This window comes from Aristolochia californica, unplaced genomic scaffold, assembly GCF_029961685.1.
Source record: "Aristolochia californica isolate CCGP_79_NKW_82.1479 unplaced genomic scaffold, dmAriCali1.0.hap1 SCAF_5, whole genome shotgun sequence".
Classification (NCBI taxonomy): domain Eukaryota; kingdom Viridiplantae; phylum Streptophyta; class Magnoliopsida; order Piperales; family Aristolochiaceae; genus Aristolochia; species Aristolochia californica.
In genome coordinates, this window is record NW_027182214.1 from 41,696,525 (window position 1) to 41,708,030 (window position 11,506).

Consider the following 11,506-nt stretch of genomic DNA (forward strand, 5'->3'; position numbering starts at 1 on the left):
AAAGAAAAAAAGGAAAAAAGCATACCAGAGACAAAATACACAGAAAGCTCTTCCTCCCCTTGTTTTCTCTTTTCAATTTTTTCATTATCAAGCCTTTTATGATCATTAAAGTAATAAAACCACAGAAAAACGGAGAAGGGGATATCAAACGAAAAAAGAAAAGAAAAAGATATGTAAAAGAAAAGAAAGAAAAGTTATCCTTCCCCTTCTCTCTGTTTTCCTGTAGGTTTCTCCTTCCCTGTTCTTCAAGAGCAACAGGAAGGGCATCTGATGAGACCATTCTCATTGCAGACTATGCAGCTTCTGAAACCACCCTTCTCCAAATAACACTTATGGGAACCATTGCATGCATAACACAGCACGAACCGAATTCCTCCACAGGCCTCGCAGAACCCACCATTCTCCGTGGGGAACCCTTCGATTATCTTCTTCAGCTCACCGTTCTCGTGCATCTGCCGTATCTCGTCCGCACCACCGACGTACTTGCCGCCGATGAAAACCCTAGGCAGCGTGAGCTTCTTGTGGCGACCCAGGATCCCCTGCAACTCGTCCATAAACCTAGCGTCCATGGACAGATCCCGCTCGTCGATAGAGACTCGGAAGCCCTTGAGGATCGATCGGACGGTCCGGCAGTCCTCAAAGGTTTTCCTTACGACGCGGAGGGAGGTAAAGTAGACGACGATTTTCTTCTCCTGCTCAAGCCCACCAACGGCGGCGGCGGCGGCGGCGTCGGGGTCAACATGGGTGGGGAGCGAGTTCCAGGCGCGAAGGGCTGTCGCGGCGATCCGGACGCGGTGGAAGATGGAGGAGGCCTTTCTAATGTTTGGGTTTTCGGCGTCGTGAGTGGTCTTTTCCACGAGGCTCTGGACATCTTTAAAGGAGGGGAATGCAAAGGACTGCGAGGGCGACGGGCTCCGACGAGGGGATTTTCCCCACGGCGGCCACATCGGGAAAGAGATCGAAGACGAATAAGTGAAGGAAACCAAACCAACCAGGAGATTCTGTTGAATAAAAGCACAAAGATTTTAAAGGATTTCCCTCTTTTTCTCTCTCCTATGTTATCTTGCGAATGGATTGCTTCAAGCAAGGGAATTGGCAGAACGGGGGCCGAACTGCAAAAGCAGGAGCAGCAGACGGGCAAGGACCCCTTTTTTTCTTTTACAGGAGAGAGAGAAGGAAGAGAACCCAAAAAGAGAGAGAGAAGCTGTGTTTCAGATGGAAAAGGAGAGAAGGGTATCGAGGGTTGTTAAGTTTGTTAACCGGTGGTGGGTTTGCATCTCACGGGGAGAGTTGAAGACATGAGAGAAGATTGAGGAAGGGATTAGGCTTTAATTAGAAAATGAGATTGAAGGCCAGGTCAAAACATTCACAAATCACCACTTTCTGCTTTGCCATTAGATTCCAATGAAGTCCATTGCAGATTAGCTTTGAAATCCAAAAGGAGTTGACCTATAAATAGTGAATTATAAATTTAAAAGAGAGTTTAACTCCCTTTGGTAGAAAAGCTGAAAGGCTTCACCACAGTAAAAGAGTCAACCCATTTGAAAGAGAGAGAATGAAAAGCTAGTGAGTTTTGAAAACGAAAAGAATCGATACGAAGGAGGAAGCAGCATCAATGCAGAAAAAGGAATTAACCCTTAAAACAGTGTTTTGAATTAGAAAAGAGTTGAACCTTGTGGAAGCAGAAAAGCTACTAAGATCAACGACATCACAGGTTGATAGATTTGATAGCAGAAGCAGAATCGTAGAGGAGCAGGGAGTTGAAAGAGAAAACAAGGAGCATTCAGTGTATTGAACCTGGATTGCTCAGAAGTGGAGCATCTTCGACCGACCATGCGTGATGAGAAATAGACGTAATTCAACTGGTGGGTGGGAAAAATATAAAAATTCTATGAACACCACATGAAAGTGAACAACCTGGACTTGTTTTAGAGGGTCGATTGAGAGGTTTCTCCCTCTCTTATCTACACTTTGTGACTCCTTCAACTTCATTTTATTCGTACTGATTGTAGAATTCCACCACCTGTGTCTTCTTGAGGAATGCTCTTGAAAACAAAAAACAAAAAAAGATTTTTCTTATTTTATTTTTGTTGGGTTAATTGAATACTTCATTAAAGTTCTGCTGTTTTCTTGCTTCTTTTTGCTTACCCTTTGATCAAAATAAAAAAGCAATAAATGGGAGCACAAGAGGGACTGTGTTAGCTAATCATAGCCGCATCGGCCCACCGACTCGAGGACTGAAATCGTCAGGAAACGACGCTCGCGGCCTCATTTCAGTTCGGCTTCTTGTCGAATACATTACCAGTACCCTGTCCCTGTCGTGGAAATGAAGAAGATTTCAAAGAACTTGCCAAAAGCAATAAGATTCTAGTTGAGATTTCTTCTCCTTATCTAAAAACTCAAGTAATCCCGACTATGTGAGCCCGACGATGTGACTACAATACATAACAGAAATTGAATTTTTATTCTTGAATGGTATTAGATTAGGAGAATCTTCTTCTCCTTAACCCGAAGAACAGAGCAACAACTCTGTCCCGTATGAATCTAAGTTGTCTCCTTTTTTAAATACATTTCATTTCCCTAGAGATGATTTCAAGTAGCATAGGATACGGTTGATGACATTTATATATTCTTCACTTAGAGAGTATATAAATTGACTAATCACACTTAGTATATAAGCTAAATCTGGAATAATATGTGCAATATACATTAACCTCCTGATCTTTGATAACGTTCTTTGTTAGCAGTGACTGGATTTGAATGGGTTCCCAATTTTAGATTTTCTTCCATAGGAGTATTGAGTGGACTACATATTGTCACACTAGTTTTCTTCAACAAGTTCAAAGCATATTTTTGTTGAGATAGAAAAATCATTTCCTTCGATCTTAACACTTCAATACCAAGAAAATATTTTAAGTAGCCAAGATCTTTCATTTCAAACTCTCTGGAAAGATGACTTTGCAATGCTTTTTTTTCTGGATTATTCTTAGTTATTATCATATCATCAACATACACAATAAGAGTTGTACTTGCCTCCTTGTTAGATTTCAAGAAGACAGTATGATTTGAGTTGCTTTGTTTGTATCCAATAGATTTCATAAAATTGGTGAATCTTTCAAACTACGCCCTCGGGGACTGCTTTAAACCATATAGGGATTTTCTCAGTGTACATACCTATTTGCATCATTTGGTTTACATAATATATCTAAGAGGTAATTCCATATATACTTATTCTTGGAGATCTCCGTATAAAAATGCATTTTTTAACATCAAATTGATATAAGGGTCAGTCAAGATTCACAGCTAGAGATAGTAGAATCTGAACAATATTGATTGTGGCCAGCTAATGTCTCCATGTAATCGATCCCGTAAGTTTGAGTATATCCTTTAGTGACAAGTCATGCTTTGAACCTTTCAATAGTGTCACCAGCTTTATATTTAATGGTAAATTGATTATGGCCATTAGTGCGAATGTCTCCATGTAATCGATCCCGTAAGTTTGAGTATATCCTTTGGCGACAAGTCATGCTTTGAACCTTTCAATAGTTTCATCGGCTTTATATTTAATGGTAAATACCCACCTGCATCCGACTGATATCTTTCCTACATGTAGGTCAACCACTTCCCATGTTGAATTGTTTTGGAGGCACCTCATTTCTTCATTCATAGCTTCTTTCTACTTAGGATCTTTTAAGGCTTCATGCATACTATTAGGAATAGATATAAGAGATAATTGAATCACATATACTTCATTTGCATTTGACAATCTATGATAAAATACTAAATTATGCATGGGATACTGAAATTTAGAAGTGAAAAGAGGTTCATAATTGACTCTAGGTTTTCCTTTTGTGGTTCGATGAGGTAACACTCTTAGTTGAGTTCTGAAACTTACCAGAGGCTTAGACATGGACTCGGACTCAAAAAGCAATTGATCCATGGGTACATTATAAAGGGGGGAAGATGTCAGCTAAGACTGGTTGCATCACTTCCATCTGGTCTTGTATGTCTCCATCCTGTGAATCATGCTCATTTGTATCATTTTGATGTTCACTGTTGTCATCTGTATACTTACCATTTGTAGTATCCAAGGTGTCCAAATGATGATTAAAGGTTTGCAATTCAATCTTATTCTCCCTCTGAATTGAAGATTCGGAAGTAGAATAATCCTATTCTCCTTCGAGGGTATTCGGTTGATAAGATAAGATACAGTTGTGATGGCTTCACCCCAGTAACTATCAGACATATGAGTTTCAAACAAGGAAGTACGAACAACCTCAAGAAGGCGACGGTTCTTTCGCTCTGTAGCCCCATTTTGTTGAGGGGTGTACAGACAAGTAGTTTGATGAGTAATACCATGATCATCTAGATATTATTTCAAACCTTGATTAACAAAGTATCCACCACTGTCACGGTGGAGAGTTTGTATTGTAGAATAGTACTAAGTGGCTATCATTCTATGAAATTGTTTGAACAACGAACAAACTTCACTTTTTTATTTCATTAAGCTAATCCAAGTCATACGGGTGTGATCATCAATAAAGGAAACAAACCACTGTTTATCACTAAGAGAGGCTATATTTGTTGGACCCCACACATCAGAGTGGATAATCATAAAGGGTGTTGGACTCCTATTCATGCATATTTGAAATGGAACATGATGGCTTTTAGCCAATGTCAGAGCTAGGTGATTTTCGGTCCACCACCGTAGGAGCTGTGAGCTCCCTGTTAGGCTGTGCCGTCAGCCTCTATCGATGCTCTTCGTCTCCGTGAAGACCAGAGTTCTGTGAGTCATCGAAAACCTACATTGACATGGTATCAGAGTTGGGCACCACATTCCGCGTTCGAATCCCGGCGGAAGCGATAGGGAACGGGAACAGTGGATGTCAGAGCTAGGTGGTTCCGATCCACCTGAGTTAGGTTTCGTTCACCCTTGGTCCACCTGGGTTAGGTACTTGACTTTTCATACTTAACAAATCGGTCTGTTGAGTTGTATTGGCTAGGCGTTTGACGTGGTATCAGAGCTAGACACCACGTTCCGCGTTCGAATCCCAACGGAAGCGGTAGGGAACTGGAACGGTGGGTGTCAGAGCTAGTTGGTTCTGGTCAACATGGGTTAGGTTCCGTCCATCCCTAGTCCACGTAGGTTAGGTGCTTGACTTTCTGCACTGGGTTGTATTGGCTAGGTGTTTGACAACCAATTCATATACCTCACACCTAAAATCTGAAACAGATAATCTAGCAAAGAGTTTTGGAAACAATTTCTTTAAATGACCAAAGGATGAGTGAACCAACCGTTTATGTCATAACCAAATCTCAGAATCTGCAGATTTATGCACGAAAAGTGCTTGAGCAAACTGATGAGAACTCTCATGCTTCAGATCAAAGTAATAGAGCTTTCCCCTTCTAGTACCATAACCAATTGACTTCCGAGTTCGAATATGCTTAAAAACACAACGGTTAGGCCAAAAAATCATAATACAATGTAGAGCGCGAGTTATTTGAGTCGTTGATAATAAATTATGATTGAGGGTTGGAACAAATAATACTGAATCAAGACTCTATTTTTCAGTGAGGGTGATGGAACCTTGTCCAATAACGTGAGAGGGAGTACTATTTGTTATAGATACGATATGTTGTTCAGATGGTTTCATATTTTTAACATGATGATTGTCAAAGGTCATATGATCAGTAGCACCAGAATCAATTATCCATTCACTATTTCTACTAGGAGAAAAAATATTAAGAACCTTACCAGATGTAGCAATTAAAACGGATGCATCCTTCCGTTTGCGAGGCAATTTAGTAGGATCCCACCATTATGGATACCATTCTAAGTGAAGAACATCTGAATGTCGTCAACCGTCTTGCGATGGGTCAATATAAAATTGAAGATTATACTGATGCCAATTGGGCTGGGTCAATAGAGGATCGATGATCTACATATGGATACTTTATATTTGTAGGTGGAAATTTGGTCACTTGGAGAAGTAAGAAACAAGATGTGGGAGTTAGATCATCAGTTGAAGCGGAATACAGGGGAATGGCCAAGGCAATATGTGAATTATTATGAATCAAGAATCTGATGCAAGAATACACAATGAATAGACAAGTCTTATGAAATTATACTATGATAGTAAGGCAGCATGTGATATTTCCCACAGCCTAGTCCAACCTGATATAACTAAACACATTGAAGTTGATAGACATTTTATCAAGGAAAAGCTAGAAGCAAGAATCATTGAAGTCCCTCATGTTCGGTCTCAAGATCAATTTGCCGATGTATTGACCAAGACAGAGTTTTACCAACTTTTATTAATTGTCTTGACAAGTTGGGTATAAGCGATATCTATGACAAAAAAATTTGGTAGGCATGATAAAAATTTTGGTCATTGTTGTTATACACAGACAGGTTATGGCTGACGAAGTGTGGATATGTGGACCATCTGTCAGAGTATAAGATATCAGTAACAACTTTATCCAAGAATTACCAGCTAAAGTTGGATCATTGGTATCTGCCCAGGTAGCTTATTTTTCCAGCATTTTATTTTTAAGTCAGTCTTTCTGTAGTTGATACATACATAAAAAACATATCTTGCTCCAAAGATTTAGAAAAAAATAGAATTTTACGCTTTTTCCATGTGGATTTAGTCTGAAATCTTGGACTGAAGCATTTAATGGACACTTGTTGAATGTGGATTAGGTCTGTCACATTTTATCTTGTGTAGAACTTCCTCCTGAATTCTAATGAAATCTTAGATGGAAGCATTTACTGAGAAGGTTTTACATCTATGAAGTTTCCAATTGTTCTGTCACTGACTCAAAACCTGTAAGTGATGGTTGTAGGAAGCCTATTGTGGGTACAAGTTCTATCTATCTATAATTTATTTTTAATAAATATTGGTTGTTTAAGTTAGAGACATTTATTTCCCGAGTTTCTAAATAGCTTTCTTCCTGTGTTCATTTTGGATTTGCTAAATGTGAGTTGTAGCTACATTCACCTTTAGTTATGTTTAGGCATGATGCAGTAATCATAACACTGTTCTATGCTTCAGTTTTGTGCAATGGGCAAGTATTTATAGATGAAGCAAGCTAATTTTTTTAGATGAGAATTTGTTTGTCCAAAAAATTTGATTTGCTATTTCCATTTGTTTAACCTTGTTTAGTAGTTCTGTCTATTGGCATGTGAATTTATTTGACGAACCTTATGCAGTTAACTCACCATTAAGCATATAAGGATGAGGGAGCTTTCCGTTATTTTGTCATGTAAGTTTGGATTTTTCTTTACTTTGTTATGTATGCAGATGGTTTTTGGGTTTTTATGATATGAACTAATAATTTACTAAGTAAAACTTGCTAAGGAATAATCCCACATATATTAATGAGTACAAAGATCTTGAGTTTATTAATTGGGAAAAAGATTTCCTAAGTTGGCTAGTCATTTTGGGATGGGCCTTAGACCCAATTTAACATGGTATCAAAGCAAGTACTCCTATGTGGGCCTACACCTACACCATCCACTCGTAAAGCCACAAAAAAGGGGTTTACACCTAATCTATCTACTTGTAGAGCCACACAAAAAAGGGCTTACACCTAAACTATCCACTTGTAGATCCACAAAAGAGGGCATACACCTAAAACTATCCACTTATAGAACCACAAAAGAGGGCTTACACCTAAAATTATCCACTTATAGAGCCACAAAAGAGGGCTTACACCTAAAACTATCCACTTATAGAGCCACAAAAAGAGGGCTTACGCGAGAGGGGGAGTGTTAAAGAATAATCCCACATATATTAATGAGTATAAAGACCTTGAGTTTATTTGTTGGGAAAGAGGTTTCCTAAGTTGGTTAATTATTTTGGGATGGGCCTTAGACCCAATTTAACAAAACTGTTTTTGTATGAGATGATCTCTAATTTCATAACGGTCCAGTTAGTGCACAAGGAATTTTAGGAGAGTGAATTCTCTAGAAAAGTGCCCAAAGTGCATTAGTGCACTTGAATAGTTTAGGTAGAAGCGACGTTAGTGAATCACCCTGTTTATGCATAAAAATAGAGGAATTGAGGTTCCACTAGCGTTATATGCATTAGTGCTCTTGTTGAATATTTTTTGTTGAATCAAGAGCTTTAAACTTCAATATTCGTGTAGAGATTTTCTCCGTAGGGTAAGTGGTCGGTAGTCCTGTTCCAAAACCGGAGAAAGAAGACAAATGCAACAGTACAGTGTCTTACACCACCTATCGTCTCTCGAAGGGTCTCCTTCAATTCCTTTGCACGAAACCAGCTTTTTTTTTTTTTTTTTTTTAAAGTATCTTTCTTCTCGCTCTCTCTCGTCTCAAAGAAGACGAAATTTTATCCCTTTCTCGTCTCTATTTGAAGTGAAAAAGTTGAATAAAGCAGTGTGGAAGAAGGGCTTCTGGGGACTCTTGAGTTCCATTTCAATGGAGAAACTTGTTCAATTAACTGAGCAAGAAGTGCAGATAGATTTCAACTTGGGTTGCAAATGTAGAGCCAAAATTCAACTCAAATCCCTCTCGTCCACCACACCAGTAGCTTTCAAAGTCCTAAACTCCGCCCCGCACACAAGTTCCTCGTGAGCCCCCCAAACGGCCTCATCCCACCCGCTGCCTCCACATCATTTCAGGTCATCGTCATGCCACAGAACCAGGTACCACCTTCGTTTTCCCAAATCTCCGTCCGACAGATTCCTCATCAAGACGGCTCTCGCGCCTGTCCTCGAAATCAACGGCGACGACAACGGCAATCACCAACTCAATACCTGGTTCTCCTCTTCCGCTCGCGCCACTCACGATATCAAGCTCAAGGTGTTCTACGTGGGCCCCTTCCTCCTCCGCCACGCCGTCAGCGCCGGTGATGTCGACGCCGTCCAGCATATTGTCGAGCGACAGAAATACCTCCTCCTCCTCCTCTCTCCACGGGAGGCGGCGGCTCTCCTTGAGACCGCTCTTAACGCTGAAATGCTCGACCTACTCGCGGGGGCGGGACTGGATAACCACCACCCAGTCGATGGAAAGGAGGAGGAAGACGAGATGGCGTCCAAGGGTGGAGCCCGCTTCACGTGTCGGTTGTTTCTGGTGGGAGGGTCGTGCCGGAGAGGTTGTTGGTTGAAAATGAGGAAAAGGGTAAACTAGCGTGCATGGATAAGCGAGGGCGGACGCCGCTGCACTTGGCGGCCAGTAAGGGGCAGTTAAGGTGCGTGAGGCGGTTGGTGGAGGCAGGAGCAGAGGTGAACGCAGAGAGTGAAGAAGGACGGACGGCGCTGTTCAGAGCGGCGGAAAACGGGGATGATGAGATGGTAACGCTGCTGTTGGAGGTGGGAGCCGATGCCTCCATTGCGGCGGAGGACGTCGCGCCCGTAGATGTGGCTCAAGAAAAGGGACACGTAAGTCGTCAGATCTCTCTTCTAAGGATTTTTGGAGATTCGCTGGATTGCCCATTATTTGGAGATTCCTCTAATTTCTAGTTCATGTGAAACGCAACACAGGAAAATGTGATGGAGATCCTCCAACGGGGAGAGGAGGTGCTGACCGCGGCAAGACGGGGCGAGATCGACCGGCTAAAATCTCTGTTGGGAAAAAAACTTGGACGCTTCGTTAACCTCTACGATCAATACGGTCTAACAGCTCTCCACTCGCCGGCCATACAAGGCCATGCAGACATCGTAGCGATGCTGGCCGAGTTCGGAATGGACGTGGAGAGTCGAGACATAGAAGGGCACACCCCTCTGCACCTGGCGGTGGAGGGCGGCAGCAGTGAGGTTGTCGAGGCATTGATCGATAGGGGAGCTAACGTGAATGCGAGAAGCAAGCGAGGAGCTACTCCTCTTTACATGGCTACTATGATGGGTTATGAGAACATCTCACAGATTCTCGAGATTAGAGGTGCTTCTCTTACCTGTTTGCCCTCCTCTTCTTCCTCCGTCTCATCGGCATCTGTCGCTTAACCCTCGAATGAAGTATTGGGAGGTGATAGTATGATCCAGAGGCATCTCATTTTTCAAACCATAGTGTCCCCTCTCTCAAGCCTCAAAGATATAAACTTTCAAGCATTCATATGAAGCATAGGGCTTTTGTATCCTTGTTGTGTCTTAACCCTTTCCTTAAATTCAAATCCTAAACATGGTTACCATTTATGATGTTATATGAACTCTTGACTGATATGTCTTGGTCTCTAGCTAACCCACTGATAGATGGGAATGAGATTGCCAAGCTCTGTCCCCCAACCCATCTTTCCCTCCAAAATAAGGTGTGTTCTCCACTATAAACATGGATAATGTTCCCCTCTTCAAATAAGAGTGTCAGCTAACAAATTTGCTTGCAAATGCTTGATGCTAGGGTTGGGAGGTGAGCTGTCTTGGTCTAGGTGGCAAATCAAGAGGAATTAAGAGCAGAAAAAAAAATTGAATACTTAATGTGAAAATAAAAATAAGTAAGCAAAAGTCGAAGTATATATACACAACCACAAGGAGGTCGAGAATTTTTATTTTCAATGTTCCTCTAGTGGTAATCACTACTAAGAATACTTGCTTGGGAAAATTTTATTAACAAAATTTATAAAAGAGATCGTGGCTCTCTCTTTAAGTCAAGTTTAATACCCAATTACACTATCTCAATCTCTACCAAAGAGATTCTCATACAACTAGATTTTAGCTCTCCCGAGAAATTCCCTTAAGAAATTAAGGCATTAGAAAAAGCTTCTTAAAAAGTGAAAAATATAAAGAGAAATGAAGATTTATACCTTCTTGTTGGAGAAATAGTCACTCCTAAAGTAATTCCAACCATCCAACTACATATGCACCAATGATGAAGTATGTGGAGCTATGGAAGAAATACGAGTGCCAAGAAATGCAAAAAGAATTGAGGGGGATTTTGGCAAAAAAAAACAGGCCTTCTCTTTTACAATGAAGTAGAATTGAAAATTTGCATGTACAAATATTTTGTCAAAGTTTTGGTTTGTTAATAAATTTTCAGTGAGGGCTTAGGGAAGAGTTCGGGTCTCCAAATAGTTGTGGAGATTGATCATACCTTTTTCATTGATAGATCAATCACCTCCCAAAACGGTTTTATTTTGGAGTTAATGTGGCTTTATGATCAATTAGACCATCAATTAACTTTATTTTTCAAATTTTGCAAGAACAAGATTGATCGATCATGTTTTATAATATCTACATTACAGTATTTTGTATGATCAATCATGCCCAAGAAGGTTAATCGATCATGCAGCTAAGTGAATGATTGATCATATTTTTTTTGTAGCGTATACAACTAAGTTCTAAGCATGATATAAGCCTAAATTAAATGAATAAAAGGTTCCTGAACATAGACTCTTAGTCTTTAATTATCCATGATTCATCAAGGTGCTTCTTCAAAGTCACTTCATTCTTCATTTGGCTCAAAGTCTAGTGTTGGTTTTGTCTGTTCTTCCTTATAAACACGTTTTAGCTTCGGTTTCCAAACCAAAAATGCCGAATCAGGAAAAGAAGA

General features: G+C 40.5%; 1 protein-coding gene and 1 pseudogene across 1 annotated transcript; one reads left to right on the forward strand and one right to left on the reverse strand.

Moving 5' to 3' along the window:
* Positions 1–245: 245 nt before the first annotated feature.
* Positions 246–947, reverse strand: LOC137965354 (uncharacterized protein At5g39865-like). The gene has a single exon (XM_068811661.1). It carries the CDS (start codon positions 945–947, stop codon positions 246–248), a length of 702 nt encoding a protein of 233 aa, XP_068667762.1.
* A 7,496-nt stretch (positions 948–8,443) lies between these two features.
* LOC137965512 (protein VAPYRIN-like) lies at positions 8,444–10,041 on the forward strand (annotated as a pseudogene).
* Positions 10,042–11,506: the final 1,465 nt, after the last annotated feature.